The sequence below is a fragment of the Amblyomma mixtum genome, chromosome 7, assembly GCF_055824585.1.
Source record: "Amblyomma mixtum isolate Tamu chromosome 7, ASM5582458v1, whole genome shotgun sequence".
NCBI classification, from domain to species: Eukaryota; Metazoa; Arthropoda; class Arachnida; order Ixodida; family Ixodidae; genus Amblyomma; species Amblyomma mixtum.
This window is the reverse complement of record NC_143018.1, coordinates 102680331-102702972: the sequence shown is the minus strand read 5'-3', so window position 1 is coordinate 102702972 and position 22642 is coordinate 102680331. Positions and strand designations below refer to the sequence as shown.

The window sequence follows — 22642 nt, the reverse complement described above, 5'->3', positions numbered from 1 at the left end:
CTTCCTCCAATGGTTTAGTTAGTTTTCTTGTGCACCTAATATGCCGCACCTGCATCAACCAAAAAAACCTGAATAAAGACTCCCTTACGCAGTAAATATTAGTTTGGAATTGGGCTACAGGAATACCTACCTCTCGCTCCGTTTCAAGTACCGCTTATCTAGTCTCCCCGTATCTGTGCGACGCCCTCTCGCCATTCGCTGCTTCAACAGCAAGGGCTTATCAGCCCGTGATAGCCCAGCGAGAAATAAGCGCCGGGTGTCATTCCGTGCGCCGCTCCCTTCCGAAACGGCACAAGGGAGCTCTGTGCTCGTTGTTTCGCCTATCCTTTACAGGTAAGTGTTCTTGTTTTCAAATTACATACGACACTAGCTCTCTTTTTTATTGGATGCCTTTCCATTCTTCGTCCTTCTGTTTAGGTTACAGAGCGTAGCACCAGAACGCGTAGCACTGATATTTTTTAATACTGATAAGATAAAGGTGCTCGCCAAAGCAAACACACTGCAATTCATTCCACAGCTGCATTCCTCTACAACGGAGTGTTTGAGGTGACGCTTTGCGCCATCTGATATAAGAACCCTTGCGCAGAGCCATAGCAGCGCGAAGTGTATTCACTGATCAAAGACCTTTTTATTTATAAGTGCTGATTATTTTCAAAGCAGAAAAATTTTCCACTCATATTTCTTCACCTGCTTGTTTTTATTGACGAGAAGGCCGCAAGTGCCACAAGCACCACCTTTTATTTGTCCTCTTCTTAGAATGCTGCCAGAAACATCCTAGAGGTACAAAAATGACAGAGAATGTTTAGGAGATTCGGAGCAGTGCGAAAGCACGGATCTATGCTTCGTAGACGACGACGATGAGCGGGAAGTGTCGCGGTAAGGAGCACTCGGGCTTCTCGGACATGCAGTCGGCAAGAAGCGATTTTGTTACGCGCTGAACCTGCGGATTAGTACTATCGCAATAAAAACGTACTCTGGATAGTATAAATTTGGCTTCTGAGCGTATGTCGCCGCTTCGTTGAACTAGAAAAGATTTTCCGGAAGTAGAGACTCCGCACTCAGCCCGTAATCCTGCTCGAAGCTATTAGTGCACATGAGGCGCTTGAATTTTGTCAGTAAAAATAGATTATACGGGTAGTAGTTGCAGTCAATAATAAGGAAAATAAGCGTTTCGAACCTTGAATATTTTATTGTATCAGAAACATAAACCGGTTGTAAGAAAACATTACCTATAATTGGAACATAACAATGCGCAATCTCTCCTCAAGAGCTTCTCTTTATTCTTCTTAATATCACGTTCAAGCTCACAAGCCATTGCTATGTGTGTGGATGCATTAGTCAGCTTCCTTTTTTTCGCTTCTCAAGAAACTGAAAGAAGGTGTTTTTTTTCTGTACAATGTCAAGCTGTCATGCTATCCATAGTTCCTCATCCTTGTCTTAAACGGGCGACGGTTGTTCACCTGGGCTCCTTCAGTTCGTGTTTTGAAAAGGAATAATTGACAGCATCTCTCTGGCTTTTCGGTATTAAAACATAAAACGTCCTAGTTTCACATCCAATGGCAAGAAAAGATGAAAGCTGTTTTAGTGTGGCCGAGAAAAATATAATTTTCTGTGCCCTTTTGAGCAAAACTGCCATAATCGGGTAGCGTAGGTCGAAATCAATAAGGCTCGGAGCTGGCAACAAACTTCGCCAGTAACATTTATGCTTTCTGGAAAGAGTGAGAAAGAGACTGTAATGAATAAAGGAGGGGTCTGGTTTATTCACTAAACACCTTAAAAGCTATAAAAACTAAGTGCGTGTATCCTGATTGTTCTACTGGAGGTCATTGTTATTTTGCGTAAAAGTACTACGAAATCATGGAGGCTCAGTGTTGAAATTGCCTCTGAACAGTGGGCTGGATAGAAAGTAAAAGTTAAAGCAATAAAAATGAAAACAGTAAAAGCTACGCAAAGGAAACTCAATTTATAAACCAGGCGCCAAGCAGGTAAAGCCACGAGTCTCGCAGTAATCGGCAAATTGGTTTTATTCAGCGCAATCTGAAATACCCTTCGCAAATGATAGCATAATCTAAATCGAAACAATTTCGCTGCCCACAATACGAGGTCCTGTTTCGTTCTCAATATTTGTAAACACCCCAGTTTTTATTAAGCATATCGAGGGAGCGACTTCGCGAAAATTTACTATGTACACTAGAAGTAATGTGCTGATTAAGTTTCCGCACCGCATTTCATTTCTTTCGCTGCGTTATGAAACGTGATATCCAATAAAAGAATTTTTAAGGTTAGGTAATTTGCACAAATAAGCTGTCTTTAATGAGTGATATGCCGCACATAGAGATGCAGTGAAGGACGCTTCATAAAATGAACACAAAAATGCTAATTTTCAGGTCTCTCTTGTCGCAAGCTTAGAAAGTTGAGGTTATTCACGAATGACAGGCGGGTCACGTATAATCGGCCCGTTATCTTCGCGGTTTTTAAGAACGTCTTTGTTTTGACACAACACCGCCAAAGTTCATATTTCAACCTTAAACTGGTAGCAGAGAGATAGCAATGTGTTTATAGGCACTTTCAAGATCGGGTCTTCATCTGACCAGGAGACGGCACGGTGGTAAGCTAGCAATAACAAGTGAAAACGAGAAAATCCCCCCTTTTTTTTTTTGCTACCATCCCTTTTTGTAGTAGTATTTTAGTAGATCTTCAAAACGAGGTACGTCGCGTGATTTCTTCTCCAGACCCTAAAAGATTTTGATATCTCATGGGCGGATGGAAGGAATGGGCCCGGTGGAAGGTAGGAGCGTCCCCTTTGAAACGGGTGGTGGCAAGTGCCACCAAGCTCGGCTTTTTTTTTAGTTTTAGTTTAACGGTGGTGTGAATTGTGTTTAAAATTTACCATTTTCTTCCACTGTTGTTTCCTACACTTCTAACCTTATGCCACATCCTTGCTTTTACTGCACCAATCTTCCAATCGCTTCTTCCTAACTTCCACCGCAGATTTATTTACATCACCATTGTTATCTCTAAACCGTAAAGACTCAGGAAGAGTGACTGTGCCTGCATAGACATCCAGATGCATACCATCACATTTGATTATGAGATGTTCAATTGTTTCTACAGATCTACCGCACAGAGCGCATTTGTCATATTCGTTATTATTTTTTGTTGCAGCTCGTTCTAAGACGCCATGTTTTGGCTTCAATGAGTGGAACACTGCCTCTTGAGTTATCATGGAAGAATTCCTTCCTGGTCTGCCTTTTCCGATAACGGTATAGATCTACACTATGTTTCTTTTCGACTGAATTGATCCAATTTATAACTTCCGCGATTTTCGTCTGTCGTTTTGAAGCTCTTTCTTTCTACGTCCTTGAGTCCGGCATACTTACTGGGTAGTTTCCTAGGTGTTTTCCGCCACTGTGAGTCAACGCTCTCTCTGAGAGTCTGCCCGCCCCGTACGGGCAGCTGCTGGTGTGCCGCGAAATCATGTGACTGCGGCGGTTTCCTCGCCACTGCTGGCTCGCTTCTCGGCTCTGCTTCTGCTCTTTCATGCACGTTTGCATGATAAAAAACACAGGATCACCGCCGCCTTGCGCAGCACTACGCTTCACAGACTGCGTGTCTGAAGCTGCCAGCGAGATCACGGTACGGGGGTTGTTGCTTCGTCGCCGCCGCTATCCTGCGAAGTGTGTAGCTTCGCTGTGCCAGCAAGGCGGGGTGTGACGCATCGCCCACCGTGCGGCCGCAAGCTCACCACCCGTTTCTTTACGCGATGTTGCCGTGATGCAAGGAATTGGGCATCATCGACCTGGCAGCGACATCCTGCACTCAACTTCCCAAGAAAACCTCAGAAACGTGCTCGGGCAAAGACTGCCAATGCCCAGTACAAGCGGTAGACAAACATTGGAAGCTGCTGTTTGGCTGTCCAGTGGTGCGTCTACGAAACATCAGTCTGCTGAGCGCCAGCGACCATTCTATCGTTCGTTGTTTATGTGCACCTGTTTTGATACGGAAGACCGGATTTCATCCGTCGTGTACAGCGGTAGGGAACATAAAATGGCTTTTTGAAGCCACGGACGCGCGTACACTAAACGCACGTCCTTCTGTGTGCAGCGAAATCTCCAAAGGAAATTGGGTGTTCGGAGATGACTGGCTTCTACCGTCGCCCCAAGGAGCCAATTAATAAAGTGGCCACTAAATTTAGTGCCTGAAAAGCGTGTTGTTTGATGCGGATGAAAGAAGAGGATGGTAGTAGAGCCATGACTCGTTGCGTTAGTATGTACTACTGGAAGTACGGATAATTTTTCTGGGGGTCAAACTTTCTGAATATATTTAGGTCCCATGAATATGGAAACTGTCTCGGAGTCAATGAGCAGGGTAAAAATGCACGGAACCCGCTCGGACCCATGTATTCTTCGCAAGTTATTATGAACTACGATCCGATAAAAACCTGGGTAGCACTAATTGGTTGCTTTCTGTCGTCAGTTTGAATAGGGCGCTGCGTACAAATAGGTTTTTTTATTCTGTGTGTTCATAGCAAGGGTCATGGTGATATATCAGCTCCCCATGAGATCAATGTATTTTTTATTTTATATTCCAGGCGGCTGCAGAAATCTGCATTACACGTTGACGGCGTTGAAACGTAGCAGCGATTTTCGGATGCAGACATGGAGGGCAAGGAGACTGACCGCTGCCTTTCACTTTTTTGGCGGATCCAGTTCCAAAATGCCTTATGTTCGAATGGTTTAACCTCTTGACATTTAGAAAAATTGTGAAAAGAAGCAGCGTCTGCTTTGTTTCTAGTTTCCGAACATGTTTCATTTGCGCCAAACTACCGTGGAGGCAAGAGTTTTATTGAAACTTCCTATACCGAACACGCAGTGAAAGAGAAAGAAAAAATTGGAAGGAACACTTAAGCACTGCCTTAAAGGTACGACGCCACAGCGGGATGGGTTAATTCCTATATATGGAGTAGGGCTTCACTACTTTACATTCATAGGTTCGTGGGAGTGCTCTTACCCTTCCTGGCGCACTGTTGCAGCGGTTAACAATGCGGCACAGCCCTGCGATGGCAGGTGCTGTAGCTGTGGAACTAGAGCGGCCTATGTTGCACTTCCCCAGCAATCAATCATTAATTGAACTGCCACCAGCGACGGTGGGCAGTTTTATCGCTATACTCTGGGCAGGTTGTGGTCTCGCCGCAAGATCACGTGCCCTAGGTGCCCCCTCCCCCTCTGCCTCTGCTAGGAAAATGAATGGAAGCCTCTAGGGCGTGTGTGCAAGCCATGATCTATCGTTCACCGTTCACTGAAAGAAAAATACAAGCAGAAGGAAACAATGTTGGCGGTCACGGCCACTGCTATAAGGTGTCTTAAATACCGAAGGTGCGACCAACGGGAGTAATAGGGACGGGGACGGTATGGCAAGGATAGAGGGGGAGATGCCGAGAAAGGAGAGGAAAGAGCTTGGACACTTCACAAAATAAAAATAATTTAAGAAGTGTGCACTTTCCACTATCCGTTCGAGTGTCCAATTTCAATGATTGTTTTTTTCTGATCCGATGACTGGAAAGCGTGAGTAACCTTTCAAAGAGTGTAAAAAATAAAGTCACTGTGTCCCTTTTAATGGTTAAAGCCTCTGCGAATGCCCAAGTTCCTCGGTGACGTCCATTTCATTTTGCAGTTTTATGTTGTATAGGGGAAAGGCTCCAGGTCGACGCTGCTTTCCATTTGCCGTAACGCATGAATGACTACGCAACGATGTCTCTGAAACTTCTCCTACCATGAAAACCAGGTTGAGGTGCTCTGAGCCAAATGGGTGCAGATATGCGTGAGCCAGTAGATTATCTAGTAGCAGAGATATGTACTACTGTTTTGATGCCTATTTTGTTGAAAACGAGTTCTGAATTATGTCTTGAACTTGAGTCAAACTACAGTTGAAGCCCCAGATACTTTAAGCTTAAAGGTGTAATCGTTTTCATCTGATTGTTTTTTCTAATCTCTCTTGCGAAAGGAGCTTCCTTTGAGGTCGGGCCTTGTAGCCATCGATTCCAATAGATGTCTGTATGACGACAGGCAATGTGTTTCAATGTGTCTTGCGTAATTTGAAGGATGGCGTATCCTTTTTAATTATCTGTTGTATTTTTAAATGATTGCTCAAAGAGAGCACGGATGAAGGCGCTTCTCCTATTTACTGTGAGGTCCAAAGAATTGGGTTTTTGCAAACATCTAAGGTAAGCTGCCGGACACTTTGGTCGAGCCTTTCGTACCTAAGAAAAAATAATTTTCTTCAAATCAGTGCCTGTAATTATATTGAAGCGCTCACTCCAGAACACACAGCTCTAAAATCAGGGTTCCATGATAGTACTGCATTATAATATTGCTTCCTCACCAAGTCAGATATACTCCTCGAAGCATCATAAATTCCAGCCTTCATAACGAAGAATTAATCCAAAAATTCCTTACAGAATGTACTTAAGGATAACATACACATGGCGAAATGCGCAATAAAATCTACTGGGAAGGAGCATACAATACTTGTATTAGTTTCTATGCTAACTCTTTGAATATTTACTACAACTTAAACCGCTGTTTAGTGGGTGGTAACGCGTAATTCCTTCTGAAACTCAAACACTTCATACATAATAGGACAACTACCTCGTTTCCGGGGAGTACGTGAACCACCCTTTCAGAAGTGCGCTAAGTAACAAGCCGTTTACTCCTATATTGGTGGCCATCTTTTTACTGTGGCTAGAACGGCCACTTCGGGGAGCAGCGTCTCTGAAGCTCCTTCGCAACCTTTTCGAGCGGCACACGGGCTGTTGTAACCTGGCTTGAAGGAGACGTGAGACGCCATTCACTGGCAGTGCTGTCCGCCACATACGCAGCGAACGCATGGTGATGTCTCTGTATTGAATGCCCAAAGCTGATGCAATGTCGAGTGCAAGCAAAAGACTTCGCATTAAGACTGGAGAAGTATACGTTATCCATCAAAAGATAAGAGGAATAGGGGTTAAGAAATACACCGCTCTTTGTCGTGAATGCAACGTGATGAAGATACATGGTGCTAATGAGTGGGCGTCTTTCCTGCGTCTTTTGTGCGTGTTACTGCTACAAATATTATGAGAAACACACGGGGGTTCTGTCATGTATTTTTCGATACTAGTTTATTCTCTTTTTGGCTTAACAGGTCAAGGGACGCAACAGTTCTAGAGGGGGGGACAAGAGTGCATGGTGAAAGAACAACCGCTGCTGAAAAGTATGTCGAACAGAGAGGATTCCGAAGCCCAGCAAAAGTAAGGATATTCGTTTTTCTGATATTCTTATCTGCACGTAGCCTCTACAGGCAAAGATGGGAAACTGATTGCTTTCTTATCCAAACACATTTCGTCCCACCTAGGCGGAAAGAACGAAATGATCCGTAGAATAAATGCAGATTGGGCTTGTTCGTATTTCCTTATAATGGTGGTTGAACAGCGCGCACACACATACAGACCAAGAAAGAGCTGTTTTGAAAGAGAGAAACAGCGAAACAGCGCTGAAACAGAGCTGTTGCAGCGCTGCTTTGTGAGTCCTGTCTGTTTGCGCTGGTGAACCACCATTAGAAATGTTTCCCGCGTGTTCCTTGCAAGCAGAGCTTAGTGCACATGGCTCAGATGGGAACAGTGAGGATGGCACACGCGCTGAGAATTGAATGATGCCACGGTTTCTTCCACAAAGCAGAGTGCTGCATTTCTAAGCTCTTTGGTCTAGCCTTCACTCAACAAGCATGAATCATTTTTTTCACGCATGCTTAAGAATTTTTCCTCGTTGTTGGCTTTCTATTTGAAGTACATTCTAAGCCTGATGGGAGTGGGGTGTACAACGACTTAACAGCTCAGGAAGTGCTATATTAATTGGTCCCCACCACATTAAATCAATCCTGTTAAGGAAAATAGGTTTTACGGGGAATTTGATCTCCTTTCATTCCGTTTTGCTTTTGTCTCCATCTCTTCCAGAGAGCTGAGGGAAGCGGTAAACACAGCACTGGTGGAGTATGGCAGCTACACGAAGGAAGAGGTTGATGCCGTGATGGCTTCCCTGAGTGATGCTGGCATCAAGTCCGCCAGCGAATTAGGCAGACTAGATCACGCCTGGCTGCACGCTCGGGGAGTGAAACCCGCAATGACTTCAATTCTACTCACCAAATTCAGTGGTAGGATTGCGAATTCGAACACATTTCTTTGAGCAATGAACACTTTGTAAGCATAACTAACTATGAAGCGCGAAACTAGCAAAGGCGCAAAAAGTAGAGCTTACGCCTCCGGGGAAAGGAACCACGGGCCAAATCCCGGTTCCTCGAAGTTCTCTGCAGAACAGAAAAAAACGTCCGCGCATTATTGGAATAACACTACTAACCATGGTGTGTGGAGGGATCCTGAAGACCACAGCCGACAACACATTCCCTGACAGAACAGGATTACACCACCATAGAGAAGTAATTGGTCACCGCCTTCTACATGAATGCACCTGATAAACCCGGCCCTCAGTGCCCGGCGACGGCGAAGGAACGGACCAAGGCGGCGATCAGGCGGGTGAAGCAGCGGAGGGCGCTAAGAATCCATGGCCCAGGACATGCCGGTTTCCGAAAAAAAATATCTCTGCCTCTCCCGTAACCGAGAGTAGAGTAAGCATGAAATGTTAACGGGCCTAATGTCATCTCGGTGGACACACGAACCGCACCGTACAGGAAGGGAGGAACGCCGCCACCCGTTCAGCGCGATGCCTTGCCATTTGAACGGAAGGTTTTTTGAGGAAAGGAAATGGCGCAGTAATTCTCTGCCATCTCGGTGGACAACCGAACCGCACCGTAATGGAAGGGAGGAACGCCACCACCCGTTCGGCGCGATGCCTTGCTCTTTGAACGCAGCACTGTAAGAGGAAGCCAGGACCTCTCAAGCTGTCTATACAGCTTTTTCCCTGGCTGTCCTCGCAACACCTAGTTGCGGAAATAAACCTTCAAACCTTCAAAACTTCTCCCCCGGGCCCCTGTGCGCCTGCGCGGCTTTGCTTCGATGCGCGAAGCCCCTAAGAGATCACGTATGACAACGAAGTGTATCGTGGAATTTATGTGCTTTTTTCACGCGTTATTAGAAATCGGAAATTATAATTCCGTGCATTATCAAACGCACAGCGAGTGATATCTTGGTAAACATTGAGAAGGCATTGGCAGCAGTTATTTTTTGTGACTCCTTTGGAGATCAACCGGCGCTTGCATGCCGGTCGCGTAGGACGGCTTAGAGAGTCTCGTTAAATCTCGTTAAGTCTCGTACGCCCTGCTGAAAAAAAGTTCTATGATGCAATAACCTCATAGATCATTCATCATAGAATATCATACAATCTCTATGATATATCATACAATTCGTATGATATATCATACAGACTGTATGATATGTCATACAGATTGTATGATATTCTATGATGAATGATCTATGAGGTTATTGCATCATAGAACTTTTTTTCAGCAGGGCGGTGCCCGGATGTTCTCGTTTCAGAGCCCGGATGAGTGGATTTCAGTGCCCGGATGAGTGGATTTCGGTCTCGGCGTGACGTCACCACACTGCCGACAACGGGGGCTAAAAGCATTTCATGCTTAAAAAGATCCGGGCAACGATTAGCTTTAAACGAAATCAAGTTAGGCTAGTCTAGTAGTCGAGTTCGAAGAACTAACTAGCAGGCATTAACTAGATGTCAAAGGATGAGGTTAGGCGGGCAGATGAAAGACACACAGTGCTATAGCAAGGCCTTGCGAGTACTTCTATCGTGGTTCAACGGGTCGGCCAGCACAAGGTGCGAGATTTCCCGTCAACAAAGTTATAACTGGTAACATAGGGGAACTGTATAACGTTAACGAGAAGGTGGTATTTATAGTAATTACGAGTAACAAGAGTTACAAGCCCTATACCTAATGATAATTGTAATGGCCATCAGTTTAAATTGAGGTCAATACCACGAGCTGAGGACAAGACAATGAAAGGTGTAACGTTAGGAGACAGAAAGTGGGCAGAGTGAGTCAGGTATCAAACGAGACTCGATGATATCCTAGTCGAAATCTTGCAGAAAGGGGTGTAGGCAGGGCATCTAATGCGAATGCAAGATACCTACCAGGCCGCTAAGGATAATGGACTAGTTTCCAAGAGAAGGCAAGCGCAACAGTTGCCGCAGAAAGTATCGTTGGCGGATAAGATTAAGAGGTTTACAGTAGCAAGATGGCCTCCATAATTCTCAACTCTGCTTTCAGAAGCATCCAATTCGCGACAGCGCTGCAGTTAACATATAAAGGGCTATGTTTTCAGTACATATCTTTATCAAGATAGAAAATTTGACAAATTGAGCGTTAGGAAAACTTGTTTCAAATATAAAATTGAGCAAATAACAATTCCTTCTGAGCCGCACAGCAGGCTATGTTTGACGTCGCCAGAGCTGTAAAGATAGGTTCGGTAACCGAAACTGTTGAACTAACCCTCCTATATCTATGAGGCTAGAGGAACACCAGGAGAGGGGCGCAAAGCGGCTTGACATGAAACTACTTTTCCCTGAATTAATACAGGATATTTTTAATTTTGCTGAGTGTCAGAAAGAATACCACAGTTCGACAAAATGTACTTATTTGACATTGAAATAGGTTGTAAATGAAATTCCGACATGCGAGTGCAATTATTCTTCTGAGGCCCGGAGCCTTTTCACAGAACTTGTTCGGAACCTTAGCTTTGCATTGAAGCTGCATTTCCTTTTAAATGTTTATTGTTGAGGACCTGCTTCTCTGCTTAAGGCATATATATATTGGTAATGAGAGACAGTGCACGTTTGCAAATGATGTGGAATTCGCAGGTCATTTATGCCCTGCAGACGAAACGGCTCCAAGCAGCGGTGACAAAAAGAAATCCAGAAGAAGCAGGTAAGAACAATTCTCGGCAATAGTCAGCATCTTTAGTAATACTGAACTGAGCTATTTTCATTGCGGCTCGTCCAGGGTACAGTCTTTGTCAAAAGTTTAGAGCCCAGAGGGTTTGGTTCTAAGCCTTGTAGTGGGACTCCTGAAGCATTCGTGGCAGCCCTGCCCACTGGAGGAGGCAGGACCAGAAATCATCTTACCTTGAGGAAATTTGGAGCGCTGGAGATGCATTACGAACCAGACAGTGTGGCTCAGAAGCAAACTCGCTGGGCTCCAAACTTTTGACAAAGGCTGTACATAAGTAACCATGGTAGGGTGCGTCTTGTTCTTAATCTTCTATAAGCAAGCGCAGGCTCAAACTGATCCTCTACTCCTAATGAAGGCTACCGTCAATTTCAATGTGTCGAAGCTGTCTCAGCTGCGCCGGCGAGAAAATGAGATATGCCGCTTCCCTTTTGCAGTTACAACTAGTACGCTGGTGCTTGGCATTTCGAAAGTTCGGCCGTATTTCCTGACAGAGGTTGGCATGCGTCACAATATGGCCTCTTAGCGTATTGACGTCTACGCCTTCTAACAATTCGCTGAACTTGCCTGTAGTATGGGGGGATGGCTACAGATATAGAACATATGGGACGGGTATAGGGCGCTTAATCTTGCTGCTGTTTGTGAAGCGCTTAGTCCAGGTCGGTTGTATTGCGGTGCATCTTTATTACCCGCAGAACTAAACCACTGTAATGAGTAGACTTTCTAGGATATATATATATATATATATATATATATATATATATATATATATATATATATATATATATATATATATATATAAGGCACCGTGGGTAGGACAATGAAGCCGTGGTATAGATGGCGGTGCGAGACCACAGTGCATGTTGAGTTAAACCTGCATATCCTTCGCTGTGGGGATAGGTGAGGATTGAATGCGGTGAAATAGAAAGACCGAGGGTCGGACACTGTAGAATACTCCTCTGTGAATTCCATTCATCCTCTCTGTGAATTCGTCCTTTGTGAATTCCATGACGAGAGCTTTTACCGCTGATAAATTCTCAGTTAAGCTAATGCGCGTTTGAAGGGCAACCAAGCCATGGAAGTTACATATATGGTGCTCAAACTGCCGCTAAGTGAGAGGTATTAAAACATATTATTCCCTGGCGCTGCAGCTTTCGGTGCTACTCGCACACGGGGGAGTTTTTTTTTTAACGTTTAGAGATTCGTACATTAAAACCCATGGGCGATACGGATGCGCGCTCTGTGCAGGTGGGTTGTGCAGGAATGTGGTCATCATGGGCGTAATAGAGCTTAATGATTAGACAATAAGCTAGCTGCAAGTAAGATAGCAAATTTTGATTTTTGATTTTCAAGGGGAAATGTCAACGTAAAATCGCAGGCCATCAGCACCATAAGTTAGCCCCCTTTTTAAAGTTTTTTAGTTGAGAATGTGGTTCGAAATATTGAGCGTGAAATATAGGCATATTAAATTTCGTTGAGTTGGCTTCCCCTCTTATCATATTTAGAAAATATTGTCGGTCGCATTTTTATCCAATTAGTACTCGCAATGTTTTGTATTTGATGGTATAGAATATGTTAACATATTTTTGTGAGAATAGCACATACATCGATGCCTATTTCTGAGTAGTAAAGGAATGAAAACCCATTCAAAGTGCTTTCAGTGGGCGCTTTCGGCTTTCGATATTTTATACTACATTGGCGATTAATAAACATTTAAAATTAGTCTCAGCTTTAATGATGAGGGCCTTCGATGTGGCAACATAATATGGCCCCTTAAAATTTGAAATGTAAACTTCATCAATTAATTTTTGTAACTATTCTTCCACTCATCAAGCAGTCTCACGGACATCATGTACAGTTTACCTGCCCCGACAAAACCGACGCATCTCTCGCAGGTTTTAATTTTTCTCACAGGTTGTTAAAGAAAGGTCTGTGAACTTAAAAAAAAATCACTTGGTATTCTAGAGGTACGATCAGTGTGGCAGCGCTGCGGCGTAGGTCGTCGCGTATAAATGATGGAGAAGCGTGCGGGAAGCCCCCTAAGAGTCTCTGTAGAAAACAACGTAGTATTATTGAAGGAGGCACTGCATTCAACAAAACAGGATTAACTGCAGAGACAGAACCACATTAGTTTCAACAGGATCCTTGGGTTCCTCAACTGGTCGGAGGTTATCAGGCATTCCAAGATCATGGGGGCGGGTACTTGAAATAGGAATAGAGTGGATGATGACCGGGCATGTCTACAAGCAGTGCTCAGGGTTTACGAATACTTAAGGGCAGTTAGGGCCTGTTGGAGTACATCGGATGCGCTGGAGGAATGAGCAAGCGGTGAGATGCAAGTTATATATTTGTTGGAGGAGGGTAGCTTTTGGAGTGCCCCTTGGCGTTGCCGTGGAGAAGGTTTATAAAGGTGCGGTATGCACTCCTAGTTATTATAACCAATTTCAAAATGCTACGCCTGAAAGCACTCCTTGGCGTTGGGGCTCCAGCTGTACCGCTGTCTCTCCTACAAGGTACAGGGATGCAAATGCACAGTTGCAGGCAAAGATAGCCATGCCAAATGCTAACCAGTGCAATAGAATAACCCTTAAAGACATGCGAGCGCAAAAACGGAAACACGGACGAGTAAGGGAACAGGACGAGCGCTGCTTACTCGTCCCTTACTCGTCTGTGTTGATGTTTTGCACTCTCATATCTTTCACTAATATGCACCAACAAACCCAGCTGCAAGCACTTCTTCGCAATTGAATAAATGTTATTTGATTTTTGAGTATGGTCTACGTTTTCGTTTAAAATTCTGCCCCTTCGCATATGCTTTAATTAGAGATTGTCAGTTGCAGTAGAAACGCGACACTGCCTCGAGGAAGTACAATTAGACGTTTGCTCTACCGAATTCTCTTGCAGTTTGCCGATTTTTGACTGATAAATATATTTTGTTTCAGGTTCTTTGGCCCCTGGCAGATAACAGCATACATGGTGGTGGCACTGGCAATGACGGCAGTTGCAGTAGCAGTTCGTAACAAGAAAAGCGTGGCGGAAACAGTACTAGAGTTCTGTTCTTTGAAAATTGCATACTTAGTGATGAACATAGCAGATGCTATAGGGTTCCGTTAGCTTCATAAGTGCCCTCCGCCGGAGCCTCAATAAAAAATTATGTCTGACCTGCGCAGACTCCGAATCCATACAGAACGAACTACTACCGCTCTTCGAGAAATGTTTGCTTATTTGCCAGCCTAAAATCTGACGACGTCACCTCACAACCTTCTCTGTACTACCATAGACCTATATTGTACAAAACAGTGCAATTAACGCATACACGGTTCTGCTCAAAAAGCAGAAAAGGAATAAAACTTGAAAAACGGCAATTGACATCGTTGCTGAAGAAAATCAAGCATCTGTTTATGTGCACTCAAGACTACCCGCCTGGGCTAATAGGGGCCACGCTATCAAACTATTGGAATCCGTGAGCTGTGGTCTCGCGTGTGGAGGAACAGGCCACAAACTGTAGTAAGAATAAAGTTATATTCGTGTATAAACTAATTATATCACAACAACGACACAATCTTAACAGTAGGAGGTAAATCAGGGCTTATTTCTAAAACCCAATACTTCTCTTCTCCTCGCGTAGAGCATTGTTTACCATGCAACACGAGCAAGTAATAATGCAGTATAATAAAAAACAGATCGAACAAAAAAATTGAGGGTAAACTTAAGCTCCGTCTTAAAGGTGCACTGAAGAGGAATCTGAACTCGCATTTTCACCGCGGGAATTAGATTTACATGTTGAAATCATCCTTAGAAACTTCGAATTATTGCCTGTGCGGCCAATTTACCTAATTTAAATCCGATTAAACGTCTCGGTTCCCGCCTTTCTTTTTTTTAATACCCCGCACACGGTGGGAGCAGTCGGCCAACCTTTCATCCAGTCCCGTGGCGACTTGCCGCTCTGCCATCGGCGGAGTAATACGTAGTGATCGAAGAAAACAGAGCCCACACACATTTTTATTTCTGTGGGCCTGATTTGCAGCTATGTAGTCTCTGACTAGACCTGTGTAAACACGGAAACATAAAAAATAAAATAAAAGTGAAAGAAAAGCCGCCACGTGACTGCCTGACAGGTACTCCATGCGTTGGTCGACTCCTCCCACCGTCTGTGGGGAATTCAATAGACAAGGCTGGAGCCGGAGGTTAATCCGATTTAAAATAGGGAAATCGGCCGCACAGGCAAATACTTCGAAGTTGCTAAGAATGCTCGGAACGTGTAGATCGAGTTCCCGCGACAAAAAGACGAGTTCAGATTCCTCTTCAGTGCCCCTTCAACGGTATGACGAAATATATCGCAATGAGTCAATTCCCATATATGCAGAAGGCCATTCTCTACTTTACATTCATAAGATCTATGAGAGTCCTACTACCCCTCCGGGCGCAGTGGTGCATCTGTTGCGCCACTACCCGGCGATGAAAGTTGCTCCCAGCGGCGTGCCTTGTGACACCCAGGTTGCTTTTTCCGAGTGATTGATCATTAATTTAGCTGCCAATGATTGATTTAGCTGGGCAGTTTTCTCACTGTCCAGTGAACAGGTTGTGATGACGCTGTAAGGTCACGTGATCAAAGTGGCGTACACGCATCCTAGGTCGCTTTCTCAGGACCACCTAGTAGAGCCATGCACGAGATTTTTCGCTCACAACGCCGACGCCTACTACGCCGAAACGGAATTTTGAGAAGGGGGCCTTTAACGCTCTCTTATTAATAGAAGCTTTATTCCGAGCTTCTTAGGCAGCAGCAGCATCTCAAATCCAAGCACGAGCGCACGGCTGCTCACTGCAAGTACAGACTTTGTCAAAAGTAACCAGGCTGCATGGTTTGCTTCTAGCTTGTATTGTGGAGCCCCTGTGGCTTTTCTAAAGATCAAAAGATGTTGGAAGGTAAGGAGACCCCCAGTCCTTGCCTTTAACGGCCATTTGAGCTTGAGGGAAGCTGTAACGGCTCCACTGTACTAGCTAGAAGCGAACCTTGAAGCCTGGTTACTTTTGACAGAGACTACGTATCCTTCATGCATGAGACAATGAAGATAGCCTCCAGGATTGAGCACTGTCGCCCGTAAAATGGTACTAGGCGCTGATCTGTACAGGATGAAACATTTGCATGACTCTGGTGGAGGCAAAGCAGTCTTTGGTTTTACCTTCCAAGTGCGGATGTGCCCGTCGAATGCCTTATTTCTCGCATTCCCTTGTCAGCTTCCGCAGCAGCTGAGGTAAACTTAAAAAAAAAACCAGCAAAATAGACGGGGACAAAGGAGAGACGAGGCACACTCTACGACTGGACTAGCAACTGTGATTTATTGAAAAACAATAAGTCTCCCAGGAAACATAACCGAGCATGCGCAGCTCAACGGCACCGCAGCAAAAAAGACCGCGATGCTTACGAGATAGTCAAGGCAGCAGTGTCGTATGCGGTGCCGTTGAGCTGCGCATGCTCTGTTATGTTTTCTGGGACACCTACTGCTTTTCAATAAATCACAGTTGCTAGTCCAGTCGTTGTTTGTGCATCGTCGCTCCTTTGTCCCCGTCTTTTTGGCTGTTTTTTTTTTCGTAAATATGAACCAACTAACCCAGATTTCAACTCTCCTGTAAACTTTTAACATGCACAAGCACGACGTCAACAGCATTCAATAAATTAGCACGTATTTCCCTTAGCCGTAGTGGCAGAACGAAGTGGCCGTAGTGCAATTGCGGGGTGTTCCCTTATAAAAATTTCTTTAGACAGTCCATAGACTGTCTATAGACTTTAGTCTATGAAGTCTATAGACTGTCTATATACAAATCCTTTAGACTGGTCTATAGACAGTCTATAGATTTATGGCCATACACTTTTAGTAGACTTTTGTCTATAGACAGTCTATAGACAAATGTCTACTGAAAGTCTATAGGTCTATAGGAAGTCTATAGACACAGGTCTATAGACAGTCTATAGACGATCTATAGACTTATGGTCATACATTTCCTATAGGTCGTCTATGGTCCGTCTATAGACACTTGTCTATAGACGGACTATAGACGACCTATAGACTTATGGCCATCGACTTCCTGTAGATTACTGTCTATAGACAGTCTACAGACAAAAGTCTACTGGTCCTGTAGACATACGTCTATAGACTGTCTATAGACATTCCATAGGTGTGTGGCCTGGCAGTGCTACAGACCTTTGTCTATAGACAGTCTATAGACCTCTGTCTACTAAACTATTAGTAGACCATTATGTATAGACTGCCTATAGACTGCCCACAATCATTGAAAAAGGTCACCAGACAGAGTTCACACATGAAACAATCAATATACTTACAAATTTAGTTTATTTCCAAGCTATCCAGGCTGGGAATATGCAATACATGCACCATAAGAATGCACCACAGTAACATAAAAGTTGAAAGTAACAGTCCGGCTAGTTTCCTCAGAAGCATTCTTGTGGCCTGTTGTCTGTAGTAAATCATCCGGGCATGTTCACCTGCACAGCACGAAGGAAAAAAAATAATATAAGAGCAACTGAAAAAAAAATTCCCATTCCATCTCTACGCATGTGCTTTACAATGCAAGGCATATCCTGTCTATGCCATTCTAGAAAGGCAATCTTGATCTTTTGGTGTGGTTTTATGGGGTTCAAAGACCCAAGGCGACACAGGCTACGAGACGCTAAAGTGAAAGGCTGGGGAATAATTTCGGTCACCTGTGCAGAGTACACAGGCCTTTAGCATTTTGCCTCTATTAAAATGCGACCGCCTAGGCCGGAATCTAACCTGCATCTTTCAGGTCGCCATACGAACATGATAGCCACTGAGCTATCACGCAGGCTCAATCATTTCAGTAAATACACGATAGATTATAAGTGTCGTCATAAAACATTGTAACAAAGACCGCTAATCCCTGGAGCACTCTACTCTGAATCCAGTACTGATATTGATTTCTGTATGGGAATACTGTTACAGCCAATACTGATCTCTTTATGGCAATCCTTTTACACTATTTATAACAGAAGACTTCGAACAATTGTGCCACATATCTGCATTGACTCGCAAGGAGCTGTTAAGAATGCCACCTCCTAAATTACAGATTCACTGCACCTTACAGAGGTATCCAAAAAGGAGAATATTGCAGCATATATTCTTATAACCGCTATAGAAGAAGCGCTTCAGAATACCCTGCGTGAATTAAGCCTGGTACACCCGGCCAAATTTTTAACTGGCTCGGGTTTTGCATCGCTAAATGCACCTTGTAAAAAAGGTGCCGTTCGGCTACACTGCTGGCATATTCATGCTGTAATTTAACGAGTGAAATGTCATTTCGTGGTTCCTTTTTTTTTCATATAATGTTTGAGTGCAGTACTTGCGTGTTTAGATCAACGTTATCAAGAAACATTCGTCTGCCACTACGAACAACTGAAACAAGCGGCATACGCAGCAATGGATCTTGTCCATATGGCCTCATCCTCTGGGTAAAGTACCACTCGTTTCATGGCGGACAAGTCGTTTACCCAGATTAGTGCAAATGCACCACCATAACCATTGCTGCGTATTCCGCTTGTTTCGGCTCTTCGTAGCGGCAGACGATGAATATTTCTGATAACTTTGATCTAAACATGCAAGTACTCCACTCAAACATTATATTAACAAAAAGAAACTATGAAATGCCATCTCACGCATCAAATTACAACATGAATATGCCAGCAGTGTAGCCAAAAGGCACCTTTTTGCAGGTGCATTTAGCGATGCAACACCTAAGCCAGTTAAAGATTTGGCCGAGTGTACGTAAGCCGGTACTCAAACGGGCACAAGCTATACAAAACCAGCAGGCAAAAGCAACCAGTTCACCACAGATTTGCGCCTATAACTTGAAGCACAAAGACGGAACAGCATACTCGTACATCTGCGCGCGCTCTTAGAAACAAGCGGGTTCCAGCGCTTCCATGCCGCGCTCATTATTCAGAAAACTAATACAGCACACAGAGGCTGCAGCTGCGCCGTTTCAAAAGCAGTCGCGAGGTTGAGACAGCAAATTACTGTCACGATAAAATACCGCCTGAAATTCACTTAGTTTTTCCTTCAAGTGCAGCTCCAACAGCGCAGTAAAGAGGTGTGTTTCTTGCATGGAGGCAGCCTAACCCAACGCTGCTAGAAAAATCAGCGAAAGCATTGAACGTGCTCAAAGTAGGAAGTATTTCAATGAAACAATTAACGCCTTCAACAGGCGCAGCTATAATAACACGAGAGCTTAATTTAATTTTAGGCGCAAATAAGCGGCGAGTCACATCGGCGCTTTCGTAATGTAGCAGTCTGAAATCAGTAACACATACTTTGCCTCTCGCGCAAATGGTATTCTAGAAATCGGTGCACGCGTGAGCGGAATTCATGAATGAACCACTGGGAACGAAATGTAAGCCAGCTCTTGTCGAGATGACCTTTAAACAGCTTTCAAAATGAAGTGCCCGCAGGCCAGCGGGGGCGGCCAACGGCTCTGATGACAGACATGGAGGAATCCGTACGTGTGCAACGAAGGGGAGACGGGATGGAGCTCGTGGGTTCTTCGCGGTGTTTGAGCACGACGGCCATTCGCGCTGGCAACGAATTTTATTTACCCATCACACTATAAGCATTTCTCCAGCGCCTCTTGAATACAACTTTGACAAACGTCTCGCGCTCCAGTCTATAGCGTTACAAGACACCTTTGCTGAAACGTCGGCGTCCACGACGCGCACCGAGCGAGCGTCCATACGTAGCAAGCAATGCACACCTCAAAAAGAACAGCACTCCATGGTCCAGAGAGGCGATAACACAAAGATAAGAAAATAAATGTAATCCACCACTGAACGAGACTGTATGTAAGTACGTTTTCGGAGGTGCAAAGTAAATTGAGCTCACACGGCGCTAACTAACACACAGTTCCATTTCGGCCGTCATTCAGAGGCTAAACGACATTTCTGGCCGCGCATCTACCTTGAAACACGAAAAATCTAGTAGACAGCTCGCGAGGGGCGGCTTCAAGGGCATCGCACAGACTGCCTTTCCGCGCGTTAGTAAAGACAGCGGGACAGAGATAAGCGGCATTAGTCGAGAACCCGATGGCTTCCGCCTCAGAAACGAAGAAAGGACGTTTGTAACTGCGCACATAATCTGTTCTGCACACACAGCTCTGCTTAGAGTGGTTTAGGAGACCAAATGAATAAAATATAAACGTGTAGACTTACCGTAAGCGGACGATGAAGCTGGATTTTGAAGAAAACGTAATCCGCGAAAAACACGCCAACGCCATTGATGCAGCCACGCACAGGGTTGTTTGCAGCCCGAATGATTTTCCGCCGTCTCGCGGTAAAATGGGTAAAACGTGAAACAGAAACCCATTTCACGGTCGTATTTTTATCGCTCGCACTCTTGCCGTGTCCAGCTTGATCTGATATTCAAGACCACAGAAGGCAATTGGTTTATAAGCTTAAATTCTTCGCTTACCCTCTAGAAATCTACTGTTTTCGTGAAAACAGAACCGGAATCTAACTTCTTGTCGGTATACGCGCCGCATCTCCCACCGAATAGTATGTTGTACAATTCTCAAATAATAATTATAAGGTTGCATAGCATAACGTCTTTTTTGCGTGTGTTCGTGTTTAGAGAACTGATATGCGCTACATCAGCGTGTCATCGGCTCCGAAGCAACAGGTGAAAGGGTAGGAACGAAAAAATACTGGCTTTGTGATTGTTGCGTCGCAGCACTTATTCACGTGAATACAAACTGCAAAGGTAGAAATGGCAGATGTTAATCGCACAGAGGACCAGGCTCTTTGAGATTAATCTAAAGTGTTTCTAAGGCATGGGGCTTCCTTGAATTCTCACACCCGCATTTCCCCCTTTATTTTCAGGACGTTTTAAAGAGAAATGTAGAACCTTTGATGAAATGTTTCTGATTTCAGCGCTTTGGACAGTAACGATCGAAAGATGGAATGGAATTGTGTAGAGCGATTCCATTAAGGGACAGCGTATTCGTTCGATGTAGTACAGTTTGCGGGCGCCCTTACTTCAAGAACGGCTGCCTTTCCTCGGCTTACTTGTTAGCATTAATATCTAATTGTATTGACAATATACGTCAGGGTATAACGAAAAGGAGCTTGTCAATGCTCCTGAAAACAATATACAGGAGGGTGTCGTAATGGCCTTACGCAATACTTTTTAATATCCGTAATAGCGAAGGAGGTGGGGGACTCCCGACATAGTTGCGGTCACTAGATGCAGGTCCCCTCAACATGCAGTGCAAAAATGAATTGACATTGTTCTGGACTTATACCCCTGTCACACGGCCAGTTTCAATGGCCATCGGGTCGAGGGCCATCGAGATTTTCGATCGCCATCGAACTCGAGGGAGTTGTGGAGCTGCTACACGGCAAATCTCAATGGCCATTGAAATGGTTCTCGCGTCTTACGCCAAGCTCGTGTGGCGCCACAATCGCTACGTTCGGTTTCGCGCAAATAACAAAAATATATTGACGAAACTTAACTAAATGTTGAAATACACTTTCTTGAAGTCATAAGGCGCGTTCACACTTGTTCAAAAATCCGGCAAGCGAAGCGGATTCGCTCGCCGCAAAAACTAGGACCTGTTCTCATCTGTTGACGCCCGGGCGAGTTGGAACGGCCGCGCCGCTGCAGCTTCTCGCTGTGCGCACCACGTCACCGCTCGCGGCGTACACAGATACAGTGAGAAAAGAGCATAAATTTATGCTGTCTACGTAACACGAGCGTATGCACGCTTACGTACGCTAAACGCAGGCGCATTCCACATTTATTTCAGCGTATGATAGCAGAGACGCGCAAATAAACTCAGCCTCTAGTGGCGCCATCTGGTGGTGAAAACGGAAACCATTACTGTCAACAAACCGACTCTCTTAGGCCTAGCAGCGGCAGAATCGTCACTCTAAATAAAAAATAAAGCAAATTTATCACTTGTACGTTTTCTTGTAGGCAAGATGAGACGAAGCGAAAGACCGGTGCCCCATTTATGACCAGTGAACGGACAGAAAAAGGCAGCAACAACGAGAATTCGGTCCGAAGCGAGGGGTCCGGCTTTGAAGGGCGCCGCCATGTTTGTTGTCGTTCGAAGCAATGCTAGCAACATTGGGCGACGCTCGAAGGCCCTCGAAATCTCGATAGAGTTCCGGGCTGCTCCGTCGACTCGATAGACTATTGACTCGATGGCCATTCAAACTGGCCGTGTAGCAGCGCTTCGAGTCGATAGACTATCGATTCGAGGGCCTTCGAAATGCCCGTGTGACAGGGGTATTAGTCGAAAGTCAGTGTATCGAACATTGTTAGATAAAATTACGATTGTTATAGACTGGTCTATAGGCAGTAGACTATCTATAGTGTACAGTCTATAGACGAAAGGAAACTGAGATAATTGTAGACTGTAGTCTATAGAGAGTCTATAGACCGTCTATAGACAAAAGGAAATTGAAGCACCTTGGTCTATAGAGAGTCTATAGACCTTATATAGACGAAAGGATATCGTGGCAGCTATAGACCTTAGTCTATAGACCGTCTATAGACGAAAGAAAATTGAAGCAGTTATAGACTTTAGTCTATAGAGAGTCTATGGACAAAAGAAAATTGAGGCAGCTATAGACCTTAGTCTATAGCGAGTCTATAGACCGTCTATA

General features: G+C 44.5%; 1 protein-coding gene and 1 long non-coding RNA gene across 4 annotated transcripts; one reads left to right on the top strand and one right to left on the bottom strand.

The window, feature by feature from the left end:
- The first annotated feature begins 270 nt into the window (after positions 1–270).
- Positions 271–14324, top strand: LOC149337043 (uncharacterized). 3 transcript variants are annotated; one of them, XM_089554807.1, is made up of 6 exons: positions 284–333; positions 3166–3263; positions 7180–7285; positions 7988–8184; positions 10860–10926; positions 13890–14324. In XM_089554807.1, the coding sequence occupies exons 3-6, from the start codon at positions 7221–7223 to the stop codon at positions 14059–14061; spliced, it is 501 nt and encodes a 166-aa protein (XP_089410933.1). In that variant the 5' UTR covers positions 284–333; positions 3166–3263; positions 7180–7220; the 3' UTR covers positions 14062–14324. The 3 variants fall into 3 exon arrangements, with proteins under 3 accessions (XP_089410932.1, XP_089410935.1, XP_089410933.1); XM_089554806.1 differs by lacking the exon at positions 3166–3263 and having other exon boundaries at positions 271–333; positions 13890–14323; XM_089554809.1 differs by lacking the exons at positions 3166–3263; positions 10860–10926; positions 13890–14324 and adding an exon at positions 9524–10852 and having other exon boundaries at positions 271–333.
- A 2959-nt stretch (positions 14325–17283) lies between these two features.
- On the bottom strand, positions 17284–20328 carry LOC149337042 (uncharacterized). The gene is made up of 2 exons (XR_016284593.1): positions 20186–20328; positions 17284–17452 (listed from the first exon to the last, which is right to left on the bottom strand). It is a non-coding gene; the product is annotated as an uncharacterized LOC149337042 (long non-coding RNA).
- Positions 20329–22642: the final 2314 nt, after the last annotated feature.